The sequence below is a fragment of the Anomaloglossus baeobatrachus genome, chromosome 2 (genome assembly GCF_048569485.1).
Source record: "Anomaloglossus baeobatrachus isolate aAnoBae1 chromosome 2, aAnoBae1.hap1, whole genome shotgun sequence".
In the NCBI taxonomy this organism is placed as follows: domain Eukaryota; kingdom Metazoa; phylum Chordata; class Amphibia; order Anura; family Aromobatidae; genus Anomaloglossus; species Anomaloglossus baeobatrachus.
In genome coordinates this window covers 299496363-299519614 of record NC_134354.1, presented here as the reverse complement: position 1 = coordinate 299519614, position 23252 = coordinate 299496363, and the positions used below count along the sequence as shown (strand labels likewise).

General features: G+C 42.8%; 1 protein-coding gene across 2 annotated transcripts in view; it reads right to left on the bottom strand.

The window, feature by feature from the left end:
* ITPR3 (inositol 1,4,5-trisphosphate receptor type 3) overlaps window positions 1-23252 on the bottom strand; it is a 483832-nt gene that overhangs the window by 295238 nt on the left and 165342 nt on the right. For both annotated transcript variants that reach the window (XM_075335858.1, XM_075335859.1), the window contains exon 14: window positions 4843-4984. In XM_075335858.1, the coding sequence (XP_075191973.1) occupies window positions 4843-4984 (142 nt within the window). The remainder of the gene's footprint in view (window positions 1-4842; window positions 4985-23252) is intronic.

The window sequence follows — 23252 nt, the reverse complement described above, 5'->3', positions numbered from 1 at the left end:
GTGTGTGACTCCGGCCTTACGGTGCGCTCGCACGAGTCTTGCATCGCATCAACTGGCAGCCGCGCACTCTCCGGACATGAGCGTGCAGCTGCATAGAAATACTTGCAGATGGACGCTCCTGACAGAAGAGTGCGACTGCCAGGTGATGTGCTGCGAGACTCACGCAAATTACATAGTTACATAGTTACTTAGGTTGAAAAAAGACCTAGGTCCATCTAGTTCAACCTTCCTCCACCATTTCTACATTTGGTCACTAAAGCTGGTGTCACACATAACGACAACGACAACGACATCGCTGTTACGTCACCATTTTCTGTGACGTAACAGCGACCTTGTAAGTCGCTGTTATGATCGCTGCTTAGCTGTCAAACACAGCGACGCAGCAGCGATCATAACGTCACTACATGTGCAGAGAGCAGGGAGCCGCGCACACTGCTTATCACTGGCTCCTTGCTCTCCTAGCTACAGTATACATCGGGTTAATTAACCCGATGTGTACTGCAGCTACATGTCACAGTGCAGAGAGCAGGGAGCTGCGCACACTGCTTAGCGCTGGCTCCTTGCTCTCCTAGCTACAGTACTTAACCCGATGTGTACTGCAGCTACATGTGCACAGAGCAGGAGCCGGCACTAGCAGCAAGAGCGGCGGAGGCTGGTAACGAAGGTAAATATCGGGTAACCAGGGAAAGGTCTTCCCTTGGTTACCCGATGTTTACAGTGGTTACAGCTTTCCGCAGCTGCCAGACGCCGGCTCCTGCTCCCTGCTCGCTTCATTTCGTCGCTCTCTCGCTGTCACACACAGCGATGTGTGCGTCACAGCGGGAGAGCGACGACGAAAAAATGAAGCAGGACATTCAGCAACGAGCAATGACCTCACAGCAGGGGCCAGCTCGTTGCTGGATGTCACACACAGTGACAGCGACGGGACGCCGCTGCAACGTCACAGAAAATGGTGACGTAGCAGCGACGTCGTTGTCGTCGTCGCTGTGTGTGACACCACCTTAAGTCATTTATAACCAACAATGTTGTGTGTACTGAGGAAATCATCCAGCCCTTTTTTAAAAGCTGTTATAGTGTCTGCCATTACTACCTCTTGTGGTAGGGCATTCCTCAGTCTGACTGCTTTAACTGTAAAGAACCCTTTCCTATTTAGCTGTCGGAATCGCTTTTCTTCCACTCGCAGTGAGTGCCCCCTGGTCCTTAGTATTGTCTTTGGAAGAAATAAGTCATGTGCCAGTCCTTTATATTGACCACACATGTATTTATACATATAAATGAGATCTCCTCTGAGACGTCTTTTTTCTAAGCTAAACATATCTAACTTTTTCAACCTCTCATCATATGGCAGGCCTTCCATTCCTTGTAGTAGTCTAGTTGCCCGCCTTTGAACTGACTCTAACTTCTGAATATCCTTTTTAAAATGTGGAGCCCAAAACTGGATCCCATATTCCAGATGTGGCCTTACAACTGATTTATAGAGGGCCAAGAAAACGTTGGGATCACGGGATCTAATCTCTCTTTTTATACACCCTAAAATCTTGTTTGCTTTAGCAGCTGCTGCTTGACATTGAGTGCTGCTGCTCAGCTTATTTGTAATGAGAATACCCAAGTCCTTCTCCTGTTCTGTAGTCCCGAGTTTACTTCCATTTAATGTATACGCAGTTATAGGATTACTCCGTCCTAGGTGCATTACTTTACATTTATCAACATTAAATCTCATTTGCCAAGTATCTGCCCATTCTGACCTCTTATCCAGATCTTTTTGTAATATTGTACTATCAAGGTCAGTTTTTAATATCCTACATAGTTTGGTGTCATCATTTACTATCAATCCCATCCACAAGGTCATTAATAAAGAGAGTAAAAAGAATCGGTCCTAGCACAGATCCCTGCGGCACCCCACTGCTGACTATAGCCCATTTAGAAAATGTACCATTTATGACTACTGTTTGTTTCCTATCTTTTAGCCTATTCCTTACCCAGTTGCATATAGTTTCCCATAGTCCTTGCTTCTAGAGCTTTAGTATGAGGCTATTATGTGGTACAGTATCAAATGCCTTTGCAAAGTCCAAATAAATCACATCAGCTGCATTACCAATATCCAGGTTTGCACTTACCCCCTCATAGAACCCCAACAGATTGGTTAGACATGACTTATCTTTCATGAATCCATGCTGTCTGTCAGTTATTATATTATTTTCTGCAATATATTTTTGCATGTCATCCCTTAAAATGCCCTCAAAAACTTTGCATACTACTGATGTCAGGCTTACTGGACGGTAGTTGCCTGGATCTACCCTCTTACCTTTCTTAAATATCGGTACCACATCAGCAATCCTCCAATCCTGAGGCACTAACCCTGTTACAAGCGAGTCTAAGAAGATGAGATACAGCGGTCTGTCGATTACAGAGCTCAATTCCCTCAATATTCGTGGATGAATGCCATCTGGCCCTGGGGACTTGTCAATGTTTAATTTACTCAGACGTAGGCGAACTTCTTCTTGTGTTAAATTAATTATATCGGGTGGTGAACTTTGATTTTTCACTTGTTGAATGATCCCTGGTACAGTCAGTGTGTGACTTCAGCCTTATTTTGATACACAGCTATGATAAAGCCTGACAGCTGGGGACTGTAGCTGTAGGCTTTATCTGTGCTGGTATCAGAATACGGGGACCCTGCGCCAATTGTTTTATTTATTCCTTTTTTTTTATGCCACGATACTCCCTGCAGACAGCTGCACTGCTTTCCCTGCCCACCGTCCGTCCTGGCACCTGTTATTGGTTGCAGTCAGATGACACACTGCCACTCAGGGTGGGGGCGCGTCTAACTGCAACCAATTACATGCACCGGTGGGCGGGGAAAACAGTGAATATTCAAGGAGTGTTAATTGTCAGCTCTGAAAGGGAAAGCGTGACTTGGAAGTAGCTTGCTGCTGTGACGGAGGTTCAGTGAGTGCACCGTGTGCACTCCCATCCATTCCTCTATCCCTCCCACCAACATTTTTAATCTCCGAATTCTGGTTCCCATAGACTTATACATGATCCGTTTGTTTTTTTAAAACTCAGCAGGAACCCGTCAGTTCCGGTTTTCTGCTAGTTCGACCAGCTCTAAGAGTAATTTATGATATGTTGCTGCTCATGTGAGGTTGTATTTAGCTAATTTTAAGACCTTCTAAGGCCCAGATATGTTTTATATTATATTCTGACATAAAACCATAAAATTGAAATTGCATGTAAGCAATGTTTCTTACGGTTGTAGTAGCACATAGCCTAAAAATAACCAATTGAAAGGAGGATTTGAAAAATGTCTCAAATAATCAGAAAGATCCCCTCAATAAAAATTAACTTTTATTAATAGTGATTGAAAGAAAAAAACTTCTTGAAGTTCCCAAATGGAAAAGTTATAAAAATGGCCAAAGTGTTTGCAACAAACATCCACCACAAAATTACAGGGCTGTTAGATCGAGGGGGACAGGTACAATAGGCTTAAATATTTTTTCTACACAACGTGCCCTACCTGACCGCTGAGGTTGGCACCCAAGATAAGATTGGCACCCCCGCTCATCGTCGTCTTACCCTAGGAAATCCTACTGTTTCCTGAATAAGAAAGACACCTTTATTATAAATGAATGTCCCTGAATAAGGGAGAAATATGGACAAATAAGTGTCTATCCCACAAATATCACATCATGGATGCTATATAGTCGGCTTTTAATACTGTATAAAGCTAAGGTGCTAAAGATTGCAGATAAATATTAAGTGATCACATATCAAATAATCACAAATCAAACCTCTATACTGATCATTATTGGTAATAATATAGTAACCCTATAAAAGTACATGCAATTAAAGTAGATAACAAATATACAATAGAATATCATAAGCAGATCAAAACACTGGGATTTCACTTAAAGAGCAAATAACCCATACTGTATAGCTACCTGTTCTCCGCGACCTCAATGCGTTTCCGCCTCCTTGCCAGCATGCAAGACTGCATTGTCTATGCATCAAGACTCCAACAAACCTCCTATTACTGATCACCCTCTGATGCCTCCTGATAAACCAGCATCAATGCGTCGAGGTAGCAGGAAACTGGTAGCTATATGGGGTCTCCCGTCTTTTAAATGATACCCTCGTGTTTCGCTGTGCCACTGATATTCTATTGCATATGGGGTATCTACTTTAATTGCATGTGTCTTTATAGGGTTACTATATTAACACCAATAACACCTTATGTTTGATCCCTATACAGGTTGATCACTTAATATTTATCAGTAATCTATAGCTCCTTAGCTTTGTCAGTAATCTATAGCACTTTTGCTTTGTTTAGAAAGTTGGCTATATATTTGCCCATATTTCTGTATGTCCTGTCTCCCTTATTAGGGGGCATTCATTTATACTAGGTGTCTTTTTTGCACAGGAAGCACTAAGATTTCCTAGGCTAAGACAATAGTGACGTACCTTATCTAGCATGCCAACCTCCGCTAATATGTAGTGATAATAATAGGGCACAATATGTAAGGAAAATATTTAGGCCTTTTGTCCCTCGATTTGTAATTTTGCGGCGCAGTGGTAGATATTTGTGGTAACCACTTGTGCCATTTTTATACATTTTTCCTCTTAAAATTTCAAGTATTTTTTCAAAGGTTAATTTTTGCTGAGAGGATTTTTCTTGTAGTACCACATAACGACACCCAAGAAAAACACAACCTGAAAACAAAGATTAATTTAAAAATGCCATAAGATGCCAATAGAACTACAACATTTGTGGCAGCGTAACTAACAGAAAGGGAACAAAATTCATAAAAACAATGAATATAAATGAATATTAATGTGTCCAACCTGCTTAAGTATGTTCTGCTCTCTCATCAGCTTTTGACGCTCTCTGTTGGGCTTGGAAATCACTATCTCCAACACATTTTGACCATTGTTTGGAACATCCACCACAAAGAAAACCAAATCTTCTAAGAGTTTGATGGCAAACCTTAAAGAGTTACAACCTGATTGTGAAATTCACATTTTTAAACTGAAAAGAAATGTCAAAAGTATTATACAAGGTCATTGTATATTATGACTCCTTAGAGAATATATATTGTAAAATATAAGAATCGTGGGCAACACAGGCCAGTGGAAAACAAAAATTGAGTGCCCAAGGAAACAAAATGTACTTTTTACTGGTAAAATGTGCTAAATGTAATAGTTTTGCTAGTTTGGTTAAGTTGATAGGAATATGTGATTTCTCGGCCAGTCAAGTCTCCAATTGATGTGCAGCTCAGGAACGTCTCAGAAAGATTTTTTTCTCAAGGACCAGTAAAATTACTAACATGGTCTATAAAATATAAGGCCTGTAAGTGATTTTACTGGTCCTTGTGGAAAAAAAAACACAGCATGCCCTGGTCTTGTCTGTTATATTGTGATGCCAATGTGAGGCTGTTGTGCATACAGATAGCACCCTGACTCAAATTATATTTGTGTGACTATACCTTGACATTGTCATGCAGCTATATGCACGGTCATGAAAACACATCTGTCATAAAACATTGTACAGTGGGAACATTTTGAGACTTTTGGCATTTTCACACCAGTTTTAGCCAACGCCACCAGAATGGGCTGGAATGAGGAGGATACAGGGCAGGATGGCGTGTAGTGACACCCTCCCATCAAATTCATCAATAGGGAAGGCGTTTTTTAATGCCAGAAATGCTAATTCAGTCCTTGATCTCTTATTGAATTCGGTGCATCCTACTGTAAATTGCAGGTTTATTACGAATGGCACGTACAATGCCAATTTTAATGAATCAGGCCCTTTGATTTACAAAGGTGTGGGACAAACAAACGTCTTTTTAAACTAAATAATTATAAACTTATTGCCATCATGCATGGATGTGTTCAACATGAAACTCTTCTTATTCTTAGTAAAACCTGTAATTCTGTCAACAGAAATAAAACTTGGATAACTTGAGGAGGAACCTCAGAACAAGGACTAATAAAGGAGGCTACAGGTGGGCCTATATAGAGAGGCTAAGGTCCAAAACGATGCAAAGCACATGTCTGAAAAGGGAGAATCAGTTAAGGCTCATTTAGGCGGACTTCACATACATAGCGTGTTCTTCGATGAACACTGTATCAAGGTTTCAGTTACAATTGCTAAAAGATAGGATTCAATGGAAACCCCAACAGAGCCTTATCGGAGCCATCCAGTTTTTTGATGCTGTAGGTGTGACTTTGGATTCGGTAGTCTCTGTACTGGAAGTGTTAATCTTTTTAAGACACACGCAAAAATGTGGCAGACCATGTTTTTTTGTGCGGATGTAAAAAAGATGAATATTGCTGAGTTGGACAGAGATTCCAAACTGTTAGATGGCCTTAAAGAATGAATGACTCCATCTAGTTTTCCATTGGAATTTTGTTTTTCGGGGATTATGATGGAAACCCCAAAGCAGTGATTGTCGGAGAGCACTGTCTAGCCTTAGAAAGCTAATTCACCAATTATTGGCTTATGTAAACAAGATAATAAACAAATAAATTGTTTTGATTATTGAGTGATCAGAGCGTTCATGCCGGTATCAAGTCATGTGCACACATTGAGTATTTGGTGAGTTTTTTACCTCAATATTTTTAACCCAAAACCAGGAATGGGTAAAAAATACAGAAGTGACGCCCGTGTGTTCATTATAATTTTCGTCTGATTGTTCCACTCCTGGTTTTGGCTACAAATACTGAGGCAAAAAAACCTTAATGTGTGCACGTGGCCTTTAAATCGTTATCAGTACCACATCCCCTGTATATAATGACACGGAGTAATTTGTCATGTTTTGTTCATTTGTGGTTGCATTTAACTAATTTTAAGACCTTCCAGGAACCAGATTTTTTTTATGTCATGATAAAACGAAAGAATTCAAATAGTTTTCTTATGACTGTAGTAGTACATACCATTACCCAAAATATAATGAATGTGCTACTAATAACAGTGATATAACTATCACTTTATCCCCATAAAATACAGGTCACCCAGTCTAGACAGGCCATTAAATGAGCAACTTATGTAAAGGCGAACATCGGTCATTTACCGTTACAGTCTATAAGTGTAAATGCACCTTTACAATTAGGAGATCAGGTTTTGCTGAAAAGCGTGGAAATTATAGCTGTGTTGGTAGGATAGATGTGGGACAATACAAAGCGAAGGGGCTTATAGCGTGGGATGGAGGGGTGTAAAGCAAGTTGATTTTATTGTTGAAAAACACTAGAATTTAGTTAAACTAAGGGTGAAGCTGCACAACTTTTAGTGAATCAGGAGCATCTGGAACTGGAGTAAGATTTCTGAGGTTAGGGACAGCACCACTGCTCATCATGGATTAAATAGGCCTTTCGTGTCACACTCTTACCGCCCCCCTGTCTGCCAATCTTGACTGAGCTGGCCATAACTGGCATAAAAATGTCAAAAGGTGCAACATTTTCAAAATGATTTAAGCCACAAATCTGGCATAGTTGCTTTGATGACTCGAGGCCTATGTGTCCAAATCCATTGCTGTTTTTGCCAGAAATCATTCTTTATTCAAATATGAGGGTCTGTCTGGATGGAACCCTTGGTGTGGCTAAGCCGCTCCGTGTACTTCCCCAACTACTAGTTTTCCATCTATCAGTACCCTCTTTGGTTCCTATGTTGCCAGAGCTGTCAATGAATTAAGAAGGCTGATATATCTGGAAAACAAGTAGGCAGGAAGGTGCAATGAATTCCAGGCCACACTGAGGGTTTAAACGCCTCATTAGCAAATTTAAACATAGTACATGGCACAAATTTGAACATTAAATGGATCATTTTTATTAGAGTAACGTATCCCACAAGGTGCTGTAATTGTTTAAAATAGTCATTTTGTGCTGACAGACTTCCTTTAAGAGGTTATGGCATAACAGTGGGATATACTGTATATCCCAACAGGTTCTGCACTTCTTTTTGAAGAACAGGTGTGCTGTGACCCATTTTCAAATCCCAGCTGCCCCTTTTTTCACTTCTCCAGGTGTGATTTGTAGGCAAAGCATTTTTTTCCTAACTTCCTATCTACTTAGTCCCATAATCTAACCTATTTTTTAATATATTTGCTTTAAAACTTCCCTACCATTCCATAACTACACTATCTAACAGCTACTGTGTTTTTTTTTCTTCTATATCCTATTTGATGATGATTCGTTTGAGTACCCGAGTGCATGCTGGAATATTCAAAGCGTCATCAGAAGCTGTGGTCACTTCCACAGCCTCTGCTCCTCCCTGAAACAAAGCGTCATCAATGATGCTCTGTGTCCCTGAGTGTCTTCCCAATGCAGTGTCTCGAGCCCCCCCATGCGCAGTCATCCCCCTTCCCCATGCACTGTCTTCCTTGTGCAGTATGTCTCCCCGTGCAATGAGCACAGCATCCACACTGTTATTGGCTTATGAATAGTAATAAGAAGGCAGATGAGCGGTTTCACGAATAAAGGTGGTAGAGATCAGCAATGCAGGTGTGAGGAAAGAGTTAACTTTTCACTGGTTAGGAAAAATCATAGAAATTCATTCTCCTTTTGCAAAGAGCACAACCAGACTTGTTTACGTAAAAGACTTTGAGAAAGTCTCAAGGACTTGGAATGTTTTGACTTAGAAGAGAGAAAAACACATTGTTATGGGTAACAGACTGTCTTGGCAATAAAAGTCATCATGTTAATTTCTCTTGCTGGAAATCCACGCCTATGATGAATGTAGACTAATGAATATGCATGTTACATAGTTACGCCCTAAATGGTTTTTGTATAACCCTGTGTATCAAAACAAATCAATACAGTTCTTTTTGGAGCGCACATCTCTTGCTTCTGTGTAGATATCAGCGCGTGCCTGTATCTCGCTACAGCTGAGGGTGCAGGGGGGGTTACCGGGACTCCCTCTGCATTAGGTCATCACTGGCAAAAGTTGTGACCGTTTGGTCAACCTAACATTTCTGGCGCCCGAAAGCAGGAACCCGTTTCCCAGGACCCGGTGGACCGTCTTGCCAACTCGAGGAGGAGGTGACCAGAAGTGGGGACCAGAAATACCTGGCCAGGTAAGAGTTGAACGCTTTCTGCTCTTTGCTCTGCTCCCCATCTCTGTTCTCTTCCCTCCTCAATGTGCAAGAGGTACACTGTGAGTAGATACTGGGTAATTGGCGGGTAACTACTGAACCCTGAGAGAACTTTTGCAAGCAGATGTTTTCTGTGTCCTTGTCTGCTTCTCTGTGCTTTGCCTTTGTTGTCCGTCCAAGATCAGAGGAGTTGGTAACATCTGGTTCCTCCAGGCTAAAACTGTGTGCCCAGGGCCAGACCGGACACTTTCGGGTTACGGGCGAGTGCAGTGGGACCAGTGCCAGTGCTAAAATCACCTTGGGACGAACCAGATAACCAACTCCATTGGCCCTCACGTCAGTGAGTGTTGCTAAGGGAACAGTGTGTCTGCCCTGTCCAATGGATGTGATATTCACTGCCCTAGTGTTAGTTGGAGGAGCCCTGTTTGCCATTGCTATCGGATATAGAGTGTACCTTTGGTACAAGAAGGGTAACCTAGCGCCATTCAACATACTCAGCCCCCTCTGAACAGTTAGGACACCACCTTTCAGTAGGAATACAGATCAAGAGTCAGTCTCTGGGTACTTCCAGGATAGGTGGTTCTAGACCTCACCTTAAGTAGGAATACAGATAAGGAGTTAGTCTCTGGGTACTTACAGGATAGGTAGGTCTAGTCCAAGGGACATTCAAGAGTCTAAAAGCTGAAGAAGATAGATGAAGAATGGGGCAAGGAATATCAAAGGACAGAAGAGCTGGATGCACCCTGCAACATCTCATTACGTGTTATCATGGCAAAAGAACAGCCAGTCAGTCCAAGGAAGTTTTTAAGACATTTGGATTGAAGGAGAAGGATCAATTGGACCCCAACAAATGGGACAAAATAAGAGATACTAGAGCAGGAGTAATAGCAGATAAATCATGGACTGAACTGGTTAGAACTCTTTCTGACATGGCCAAGACAGCCCATGATCAAGGTTGGATATACCATGAAGAATCAGATACATGGGAAGAAACTGGAAAGAAGGCTAATGAGGATCACCAGCCTCCTCCGTACCTGTCAACTACTCCTGCAACAACTCCAAAAATAGCAGGACCCCCGGGATGGACCTGCACAAACTGTGGCCAACAAAATCCGGACTGGAGTGAAACATGCCTAGCCTGTGGAGCCCCACAGCACAAGCCACAAGCCACAGCACCAGTGCCTCTTTATCCCGTAGTAGAAAGAAGAGTCCTAATAAGACCACCTGTTAATCCACAAAACCCAGATGCTCCCAGAGATGCAGTTCCTCGTACGTATGAAGACTACGTACCCTGGACTCCAGCTGAGCAGATGGCTTTCCTGCAAAATGCTCCAGACCCGACTAGAAACCCAGTAAGTTTTTCACGCTACCTGAACCAAATACAGGTCTCTTACAGAAGCACTTGGTTGGACATGGAGGGCTTATGTAGAGTTAAAATGTCCCCTGAGATGTATGCCAAACTCACTGCCCATCTGACAGGACATGTTCCAGCTGATACCCGTACTGTGGAATCGGGCCAAGACTTCATGATAAGACTCAATCTCTTCTGCACCCAGGAGCAACGAACTAAGGGCACAATGGGACCAGTGCATCAAGGTCCTGTGGAGAATGTCAGCTCATTTTACTACAGATTAATGCAGTCATTCGCAGATGAACGGTTTGACTTGCAAGAAGGCGCAATACGTCGCCTGATGGTAAGATCCTTCATGGATGGAATACATGCACCTCTGGCAGATAGATCCGACTCCAAGACTTCTCCCGAGCATCCCCAGTCTCCTGGAACTCGCTGCCTCAACACGTCAGACTATCCCCTACCCTTGCAAACTTCAAACGGAACCTGAAAACGCACCTGTTCAGAAATGCCTACAATCTACAATGAACTCGCTGCCGCCCGACCACCGTGCGGAGCTGCCACCCGACCACCGTGTGGAGCCGCCGCCTGACCTACACCCCACCTATTGTCTCCTCCCCATAATCCTATAGAATGTAAGCCCGCAAGGGTAGGGCCCTCTTCCCTCTGTACTAGTCTGTCTACTGTAACTTGTATACGTATTTTGTATGTAACCCCCTTCTCATGTACAGCACCATGGAATTAATGGTGCTCTATAAATAAATAATAAAAAAATAATAATAATAGATTGAAAGCGTGCTGCCCCGAATGGAGAAACATGGAAGACATAGATCTTCTAGTCAACAAAGCAAGTGGCTTAAAAACCGACGCAAAGGATTAAAGGATCAGCAAGAAAGTTGTCAGAGCAGCAGTGGATGGTCAGCCAGAAGGCGCAAGAAAGAAGGCACCGACATGCTACTATTGTGGAATCAAAGGACATGTGATCAGAGACTGTAGAAAAAAGAAGAGGGACACTCAAAACCAGCCCGGGAGTCAAGAAGAAATGACTGCCTGACTTGCGTCAGCACGGGATAGGGATGCCAGAGGTCCATTTATACATGTCCCCCTCCAAATTGGCAACAAGGAAATAAGGGCTCTGGTGGACTCAGGAGCCTCACACTCCGTACTCCCCAGGAACCTGGTGCCTGAAGGCTCCATCTCATCCGAAGCTACTATAGTATCCGGTTTTGATGGACAAGCCCAGATAATCCCAATAACACATCCACTGAAGGTGAAACTGGGACCACACATGTTCGTGTCCAAATTCTTAGTATCCCCCCTGGGTGGAGATGCCCTAGTGGGAGCAGATGTACTATCAAGATTAAAAGCTCAATTGTATACAATGAAGATGGATCTGCTATCCTGCAAATTCCGGAAGATATTCCAGAAGACGTCCTGTGCACTCTTCAAATGATCGACCAGAATCTCATGTCACACAGGAAGCAAACACGGATCCAGTACTTCTACAAGTTCCTGCAAAACTCTGGTCCACGTCGAAAACTGACCTTGGAACACTACCCGTGCCCCCCGTAAAAGTTTCAGTCAAACCTGGAATTACACCACCCCAGCTGAGACAATATCCTCTTAATGCTCAACAGGAAGCTGCTCTGGATCACCAAATAAAAGAATTGTTGAAGTCGGGAGCTCTCAGAACTACTAAGTCTCCTTACAACACTCCGCTGTTTCCTGTCAAGAAGAAACAAGTGAAGAAAGGTGACCCAGTCACTTGCCGAATGGTACACAATTTGAGGGCAGTGAACTCAATACTGGAGCCCCTCACTCCTGTTGTTTTTAATCCACATACACTGCTCACACAGGTACCGGCTACATCTACCCATTATACGGTCATAGACCTTGCTAATGCTCAGTACCACTGGACCCAGCATGACCTCTTTGCATTCACGCACAAGCAAAATCAATACACGTGGACCAGGCTGCCACAACGAATGCAGCATTCCCCTACGCTATATACTCAGGCTATGATTAGTGTCCTTCAAAGCTGGCAGCCCCCAGACTGCTGTGTCCTCCTTCAGTACGTGGATGATTTACTACTGTGCTGCCCCAGCGAAGAAGAATGTAAAACGGCTTCAATAAGCCTTCTTATCTTTCTAGCAGAATCTGGATGCAAAGCAAGCAGAGACAAATTACAAGTCTGCAAAACGAGGGTCACTTTCCTGGGTCACTGTCTCTCTGCGGGACAAAAACACCTCAGCCCGGACAGACAAGAAGTGATTAGAAAAGCAAGCATTCCCAGGAATCTCAAGCAACTCAGATGATTTTTAGGACTAATATCATTCTGCATACAATGGATTCCCAATGCGTCACTACTCATACAACTGTTGTATGATTGCACGAAGAATGTTCCTTTCTGCCTTACAGAAGAAGCTCGACAAAGCTTTCAACAGCTCAAGGAACTAGTGATTGATGCACCTGCTCTGGTACTACCAAACTATGATCTCACCTTCTATCTGTTCGTAGCAGAGCTTCAAGGATTTGCCGTAGGAGTACTCACCCAGAAGACGGACAAACATCACATAATCGGGTACTACTCCTCTCAACTCGACAACGTCACCAAAGCAGCACCAACCTGTGTCCGTGCTGTTACAGCAGTTTCAAACATACTGCAGAAAGCATCTCAAATCTCACTCGATTTCCAGACCACCATCCTTACCAGCCATGACATCTATGCTATTCTCAATCAAGTGCAGTTGAAACATCTCTCCATGGCAAGACAAGTCAGACTTCATTGCACGCTGTTGCTACCCCCAAACATCTCATTTGCTTGAGTTACAAGTCTAAACTTCGCTGATCTGCTGATCTTCACAAGTTTAGAAGGGGGGACAGAGGAAGAGAGCGCACCATTTGATCATGATTGTCAGGAACTCATTGAACATGAGGCAAGGCCCCTGCACAATATTCAGGCAACACCGCTTACAAATCCAGACTTTGAACTTTTTGTGGATGGAAGCAGATATGCCGATGACACAGGTAAGTTCCACACCGGATTTGTGGTAGTGACTTTACATGCAGTTTTAGCCAAACAACCGCTACCTCCGCGCATATCTGCCCAAGAAGCAGAACTTCTCGCCCTCATCTGGGCAATTGAGTTTCTGGAAGAACGAACAGCGATCATCTACACGGACTCAGCCTATGCACACGGCATTGTGCACGATTTTGGCACTATCTGGCAGACTAGAGGATTCCTCACAGCGGTAGGAAATCCCCTCAGGCATGGAGCCTCAGTGAAGAAACTAATGAAAGTAGCCTTGATACCAAAGCAGCTAGCAATCATAAAGGTTGCTGCCCACACCAAGGCTCAAACACCCGAGGCAAGGGGAAATCGCTTGGCCGACCAAACAGCAAAACAAGCAGCCTTACTCCCTTTGAAGGAGACGGAAACAGTGTCAACGACGGAGGAAGAAACGCAGAACCTCTCTGAGACACAGGAAAACGCCTCTGAGGAAGAAAAGGCCGGATGGCGGGCCAAGGGGACAGAAAAGGTGGAGGGGATTTGGCGCCTAAACGGACTTTCCGTCCTGCCACGTAGTTGGTTCCCTGCCATTTTCCAAATACTTCACTACCCTACGCACGGTAGCACAAACTCAATCATGAACCAGATGCAACCTCATTGGGTAGCCACGGCTTCAGACAATACGCCTCCCAGAGAATAAAAGCTTGTCACATCTGTCAACAGCATAATCTAGGCCAGCTAACTAAAACCCCGCAAAGACACATGCCAAAGATGTCTGCCCCATTTCAAAGAATACAAATAGACTATATTCAGCTGCCAAAACATGGCATCTACGAGTTTGTACTTGTCTGTGTAGACTTTTTCTCAGGATGGCCAGAGGCCTACCCTGTCAGCTCAGCCACGGCCAGAATGACAGCAAAAAAAACTGGCCTGTGAGCTGGTACCCCGGTTTGGACTCCCTGAAGTCATAGAGTCAGACCGAGGTACCCATTTCACTGGACAAGTTTTCCAGAACACTTGTGCCCTGTTAGGCATTCAGTCAGCCTTACACATGCCTTACCACCCACAGTCATCAGGGAAAGTGGAAAGGTTAAATCGAACTCCAAAGCTTAAACTAAACAAGGCAGTGGAGGAGACTGGTAGACCATGGACAGAATGTCTCCCCATGGCTCTTTACTCCATAAGGACCACCCCGCAGGGAAAGCACAGGCTCTCACCCTTTGAAATACTCTTTGGTAGTGCACCTAGATTAGGATGCTACTTCCCGCAGGAGTTACACCTGCAATGTGATAGCCTAACATCTTATGTTGTTTCCCTGTAGAAGAGGCTAACTGAGACCCACCAAAGGGTCTATTCTTCTCTACCTGATCCTGATGCAGTTCTAGGAACCCACTACCTAAAGCCTGGTGACCGGGTCTACCTAAAGAAGCTTGTGAGAAAGACCCTTGAGCCACGATTCGAAGGGCCTTTGACTGTCCAGCTCACCACTCCAACCTCTGTCAAACTTGAGGGGAGATCGACATGGGTCCATGCCAGCCACTGCAAGAAGGCCTAATACTGCTGATAAGTATTTCTATGTGTACTTCCTTTTTAGGGACTTCTACACCACGGCAGAATTCATTTGAGACCCACCATGAAGTGTTAGCTGAAAAACTTGAGATCACAGACTGCTGGATATGTACACACGCACCTGTGACAACCTCTTCTATGCCTTACTTAGCCATTCCAGTCCCAATAAATGAAGTGTTTCAATGATGAGGCTGTTACAATAGACTATCAGTCAATGACACCAAGTATCAAAAACTGTGGAACACTAGTGTGCCCATACCAATAGTAGGATGGGTAGATTTCCCCTGGTGGCAAGGCAACCTTACTACCGGCCTTCCTGGAACCCATCAATACTTAGCCTTGAAGGAAGCAGCTGGGTACCCCGTAATTACACAAAAACACCTACTATGGGCAAGATTCCAACAGAAGGAATTAAAATAAGTTTTGGGCGAACCTCTGACAGTACAGATGCATTTAAACCCATGCTGTTAGAGAGACATCTGCATGACCATGGGTGGGTACACAATTCATTGTTTACAGAAGGCACAAATGATACTTGTAACTCCCAACCCGGAAATATATGGTGCAATGATTCAGACCCATATGTGCCTGGCCGAGAAACCTCTGGTGAACAGTCCGCAGGGTATTGTAGTCCCCTACGCCAACTTCCCGGATGGTGTATGCTGAGAAACATATCGGACTTTATAGATATAGTACATAGACTCATACTACAACATTCGGCCATCTGGGATCTCCCGCCGCAAACCTACTGGGTTTGTGGTTATAATGCCTACAAATGGCTACCAGTAGGAGTAAATGGCACCTGCACCTTGGCCCGTTTGACCCCTGCCACCTTCATTATCAATACTACTGATATACCGGCAGGGAAAATGCCTCTCCACCTACTGGTAAAGAGAGCGGCAGACAACAAAGACAGGCCTAGTGGCCGACCCCATGTGGTTCAAATGAGCCATGTCAACAAATTTTTCAGTTCCCTTTTTCTCTATCCCATGATAATGCAGATGCATGATAAGTTGGTGGACAGCACCGACTATCTTGATGATCACATTTTTGAGGTTCTCCAAGCAGTAAATAGTACCATTGCCATACAGAGACAATTAATCATTGTAACCAACCAACATACTTTGGTACTGGATTACCTCACTGCAGCCCAAGAGGGGATATGCCAAATAATAGGTCCCAGCTGTTGGCACTACATAGATCCAAAAGGAACCTTAAAAGCCCAAGCCAGTTTAACTGAGATACAAAAGCTGAGGAAAAAACATGATGAGGAGGTACTCAGAAGCTCAGATGCTTGGTGGAGCAATACCCTTTCAATGTTCAACCCTGCAAACTGGTTTAAGGGAGTAAGAGGATGGTTAATGGGGATACTGCAATCAGTGTTCCAAGTGCTACTCTGTTTATTAGTTGCCTATGTAGTGTTTAAGTTGCAAATGGCTTTGTTTTCCTGCTGCTTGAGGAAATGCAAATACAATGATTATTCAGCACCCCTATGAAATCACTAATATGCTTTTTTCTTTTCTACTCTTTCCTCTAGAAATCACCTTGGCGTATCATGATGCGACTCTTGTCGGGAGGCTTGCAGGCAGTTTTCTGGAGGATGGATGTGGACGACACTCCCTGAGCAACCCGCGGCTCGGATAGTATCTAGTGGCTACCCTGCTTTCACAGCTTCTCGATGGGCCCCCGTGAATCAATCACGCAAAAAGGGTGGATTGTGAGGAAAGAGTTAGCTTTTCACTGGTTAGGAAAAATCATAAAAATTCATTCTCCTTTTGCAAAGAGCACAACCAGACTTGTTTACGTAAAAGACTTTGAGAAAGTCTCAAGGACTTGGAATGTTTTGACTTAGAAGAGAGAAAAACACCTTGTTATGGGTAACAGACTGTCTTGGGAATAAAAGTCATCATGTTAATTTCTCTTGCTGGGAACATGTAATCCACGCCTATGATGACTGTAGAATAATGAATATGCATGTTACATAGTTACGCCCTAATTGGTTTTTGTATAACCCTGTGTATCAAAACAAATCAATACAGTTCTTATTGGAGCGCACATCTCTTGCTTCTGTGTAGATATCAGTGCGTGCCTGTATCTCGCTAGAGCTGAGGAAGTAGGGGGGGTTACCGGGACTCCCTCTGCATTAGGTCATCACTGGCAAAAGTTGTGACCGTTTGGTCAACCTAACACAGGCGATGTCACTAGGCCTACTGCCAGGAATACTGACACCATTCTGCTTCCAGCTTATTACTATTCATAAGCCAACAACAGTTCAAACTCTGCGCTCATTGTGCAGGGCAAGGAAGGAGATACTGCAGAAGGAAAAGAGTGCATGGGAAGGTTGGAAACAACTCATGGGGGGGGGTGGGAATGAGACACTGCAGTAGGAAGACACTCATGGAAACAGCAGTGACAGCACTGCCCCTAAAATGACCATCTGTGATGACGCTTTGTTTCAGGGAGGTGCAGAGGGTATGGAAGGGACCGCAGCTTCTGCCCCCTAATGATGCTTTGAATGTCCCAGCATGCACTCGGATACTCAAACGAATAATCATTAGACAGGAAATAGAAAAAAAATCACAGAAGATGTTAGTGTAGTTAGGGAATGGTAGGAAATTTTCAAAGCAAGAATATTAGAAAATAGCTTATATTATGGAACTAAATAGATATGAAGTTAGAAGAAAAATGCTTTGCATTCAGTCCACCCCTTTAAGGTATGGCTCATACCTAAAGTGTTTGCATGCCAGTGCTATAAATCAGGAAGGAGACATCCTTTAAGGATTGCCAGCTGGCAGAGCTGAGTGTTAGTTGTATGTGGGTCACAGATTGCTTGTTCTCCATCACATTTCTAAGACCTAGGGAATTTTCTTCATTATTTTGCTTCACTGTGAGCATGTTATTGGCCTTTACAATTTAGCTGTATGCATACAAAGGCTGACCTGGGATTAAGGGGAACATCATTTTATAAGATCTTATATTACACAAAGCAGCACAACACACAGATTTAATTTTAAGTATTAAAAAAAATCTGAAATCAGTAACCACAAAGGATTAAACGACTCCAAGAGTTACTGTAGCATCAAACTGCTTAGAGTCTTGTTAATCCTTGTTCTGCATGCACCTTATTAAGACTGTGCATGTCTCAGACAGCAGGAATGAAGTCATTGGGGTGTGGGCAATAAAGAATTTTTACCATTCATAGAAGGATCAACAGACACAATTTCACAGCAGACATGGAAGGATCCTGTGCACTCAACAGGACTAGACTAGAAATACAACCCCAGGGAAAGAACGTCCTAATTCAATCCAACACCCCGCACAATGCCTCAGTGCTATGGATCTGGCTAATCTGAGCATCAGTAATGAACAGGATGATGTAAAAGTATGTTGACTATATATGCACAATAAGTGATTGTATAATGATGACCTGTACACAGTGAAATAGGCTGCAGCGAATTAATGAGATGGCGCAGTAAAAGCTTCTATCTGAGGGTTGTTCAGGTTCAGGCTGTTATCTGTGTTTGTGTAGTGAACGGATGCTCATTGTTACATCATAAATGTGCATGCTGCAGATAAGGATTTGTTTAACAATACATTGAATAGCTATTAGAAGCAGCCCATGATAAAAGGTGCTGTTTAACCTACACATCCTAATAATAGGCCTAAACAAATAGGGAGTGGTTGGATTTGGCTCACCAATACAGGGGGGTTTAGTTTTGATGCCAGAATGTTTAACTACTTACATCCACATTTAGAAACTACTGTACAACACAAAGCGCTGAGAAGAGAAATGCTGATTCTAAAGCCACGTGCCCTCATTGAGTGTTTGGCGAGTTTTGTACCTGAGTATTTGTAAGGCCACGTGCACTCATTGAGTGTTTGGCGAGTTTTGTACCTGAGTATTTGTAAGGCCACGTGCACTCATTGAGTGTTTGGCGAGTTTTGTACCTCAGTATTTGTAAGGCCACGTGCACTCATTGAGTGTTTGGCGAGTTTTGTACCTGAGTATTTGTAAGGCCACGTGCACTCATTGAGTGTTTGGCGAGTTTTGTACCTGAGTATTTGTAAGGCCACGTGCACTCATTGAGTGTTTGGCGAGTTTTGTACCTGAGTATTTGTAAGGCCACGTGCACTCATTGAGTGTTTGGCGAGTTTTGTACCTGAGTATTTGTAAGGCCACGTGCACTCATTGAGTGTTTGGCGAGTTTTGTACCTCAGTATTTGTAAGGCCACATGCACTCATTGAGTGTTTGGCGAGTTTTGTACCTCAGTATTTGTAAGGCCACGTGCACTCATTGAGTGTTTGGCGAGTTTTGTACATCAGTATTTGTAATGTCATGTGCACACAGGGAGTGTTTGGTAAGTTTTGTACCTTAGTATTTGTAAGGCCACGTGCACTCATTGAGTGTTTGGTGAGTTTTGTACCTCAGTATTTGTAAGGCCACGTGCACTCATTGAGTGTTTGGTGAGTTTTGTACCTCAGTATTTGTAAGACCATGTGCAGACATTGAGTAATTGGTGAGTTTTGTACCTGAGTATTTGTAAGGCCACATGCACTCAATGAGTATTTGGTGAGTTTTGTAGCTCAGTATTTGGAAGCCAAATCCAGGAATGGGTAAGAAATACAGAAGTGGTGCACACGTTTCTATTATACTTTTCTTCTGATCCTGGCTTATAAATACTTATGTAAAAAAAACTCACCAAAGAAAACTTGGTCCTTTTATCCCTATACCTGGTAATGGCAAAGCCTTAGCACTCAACAGTGTTCTCAGTATCAGATGCTGAATATGAATATACTGTATATGCATGAACGTATTTAGGTATGAACGCATGCATGTGATGAGATGGTTGTAGACAGGCAACTAATTCTCATGTTTTATACAGCAACAAACAATTATACACATTATTTTGACAAGTATAACAAGGTGAGCTCCATCAGGCTGAACTAGACACTCTGATATAAGATTAGAAGCAGGCACAGAATTGAGAATGGGGGGGTACTGTTACTGAGTTTGGGTATGCAAATTGCCTAACAGAGGCAGTGGACTTGAACTCTAGTGCCACCTATTGGAATATCGACTCCTAGGATTGCTACTTCCATTAGTATGTTGAGTCCTGTTTTGTCCATTTCAGTTTTGACGATGTTGAGTTTGTATTTCTTCATAGTTCGTACATTCCAAGTTTCAAACATTTTGATATCTCTGCAGCTTTAGATCTTCCCTTCCGTCCAAGAGAGAAAATGTAATCAATACCATGCTGGAGAAGCATGTTATCAAGAAAACAATCAAGTCAATTTTGGAACAAATCAAGCCTGACATGTCACTTGAAGCAAAAATCACCAAGCTACAACTTGCCTACTTTGACACATCATACGAAGAGAGCAATCATTGGAGAAGGACATCATGGTCGGAAGAATAGAAGGAACAACGCGAAGAAGAAGACCAGCAACCCAATGGCTTGATACAATCGAGATAACAATGGAGAGAATCCTGGTGGACCTATCTAGGCTTGTACAAGATCAATCTTCCTACAGTGCATTCATCTATTAAGTCACCATGGCTCAAGATTGAGCTGAAGGCCATTAATAATAACTCTTAATAGGTGGCCCTAGAGTTCAAGTCTTCACTCTCTGAAGAGCCAATTTCCATATTTATTTTCCCAGAGGATTGCATTGCATAGCCTATAAGTCTTCTTACACTGGCATGACAGGCACGTCACTCTCCACAAGGAGGTAACACTGGATCTTGACTCAGGTGAAACTGACAATTGGCTATAGCATAGAAAAAAAGCTAAAAAAAATACATAGTACAGATTACATTAGTCAATGACACAAGAAAAAGAGCAAATTTGCACACCGAGAATAAATATAGAAAATAAGTTTACATATTTAATATGAAAATCATTTTATTGCAATAAATGCCAACCACAAACAAAGATAAAAACATTTAAAATAGAAAACAACCCCTACACCCAAAGTGGATCAAATCCACAATAGAGTAACTGCCCCAATAAGCAATGAAATTGTATAGATGGGAATAGTAATCAAGAATAACAAACCACAATAACCTGAACACAAAAACTGGAGGACCAGAGTAGAATAGATGACCAGGATATAAAAGCCACCTTCAATAAATTATGCACAAAATAGTAATAATTGCATATAAAGAGCTCCTGTGCATGAAAGGTGCACTAATCAAAGGCAGAAATCCACCAAGAGGACTCGGTGGATATGCTTTATGGCAGGGGTGGGCAATTAATTTTCCCATGGGACCGCATGAGAAATTGGGATGGTATATATAATATATATATATATATATATACACACACACACACACATGCATATATATATACTGTGTGTGTATATAATATATATACACATACACACAATGCATACATACATACACACACAATCCCCATATACTACATAACTACACCCGCCAAATACTACACCTGTAATATACATCCCTATACACTGCACCTGTAGTAAACTACACCTCTATATACTATACCACTATATACCACATCACTACACCCCTATATACACCTGTAATATACTACATCACTATATACTACACCTGTAATAAACTGCACCACTACATTACTATATACTACACCTGTGATAACCTACATCACTACACCCCTATATACTACACTTGTATTATACTACACCACTACACCCCAATATACACCTATATTATACTACATTCCTATATACTACACCTGTATTATACTACAGCACTACACCCCTATATACTACACTTGTATTATACTACACCACTATATACTACACCTGTATTATACTACACCCCTATATACACCTGTATTATACTACACCACTACACCCCTATATACACCTGTATTATACTAAACCACTACACCCCTATATACACCTGTATTATACTACACCCCTATATACTACACCTGTATTATACTACACCACTACACCCCTATATACACCTGTATTATACTACACCACTACACCCCTATATACACCTGTATTATACAGGTGTATATAGGGGTGTAGTATAATACAGGTGTATATAGGGGTGTAGTATAATACAGGGATATATAGGGGTGTAGTGGTGTAGTATAATCCAGGTGTATATAGGGGTGTAGTATAATCCAGGTGTATATAGGGGTGTAGTATAATACAGGTGTATATAGGGGTGTAGTATAATACAGGTGTATATAGGGGTGTAGTGCTATAGTATAATACAGGTGTATATAGGGGTGTAGTATAATACAGGTGTATATAGGGGTGTAGTATAATGCAGGTGTATATAGGGGTGTAGTATAATGCAGGTGTATATAGGAGTGTAGTATAATACAGGTGTATATAGGGGTGTAGTATATTACAGGTGTATATAGGGGTGTAGTGGTGTAGTATAATACAGGTGTATATAGGGGTGTAGTGGTGTAGTATAATACAGGTGTATATAGGGGTGTAGTGGTGTAGTATAATACAGGTGTATATAGGGGTGTAGTATAATACAGGTGTATATAGGGGTGTAGTATAATACAGGTGTATATAGAGGTGTAGTATTTTACTACACCCCTATATACACCTGTATTATACTACACCACTACACCCCAATAAAACTACACCACTATATACTACACCACTACACCCCCCATATACCACAGCTGTAAAACTTCATTCCCATATACTACACCACTACACCCCAAATATTTGTCAACAATTACCCCCCTCCCCCCCCCCTGCCTGCCCCCATTGTCCCCGCAGGTTACTAGTAACCACTCACCTCTCTCTTCTAAAGGCCCCGTCACACTAAGCAACATCGCTAGCAACATCGCTGGTAACGAACAACTTTTGTGACGTTGCTAGCGATGTTGCTGTGTGTGACATCCAGCAACAACCTGGCCCCTGCTGTGAGGTCGTTGGTTGTTGCTGAATGTCCTGGGCCATTTTTTAGTTGTTGCTGTCCTGCTGTGAAGCACAGATCGCTGTGTGTGACAGCGAGACAGCAACAACTAAATGTGCAGGCAGCAGGAGCCGGCTTCTGCAGAGGCTGGTAACTAATGTAAACATCGGGTAACCAAGAAGCCCTGTCCTTGGTTACCCGATATTTACCTTTGATACCAGCCTCCTCCACTCTCACTGTCAGTGCCGGCTCCTGCTCTGTGCACATGTAGCTGCAGCACACATCAGGTAATTAACCCGATGTGTGCTGTAACTAGGAGAGCAAGGAGCCAGCACTAAGCAGTGTGCGCTGCT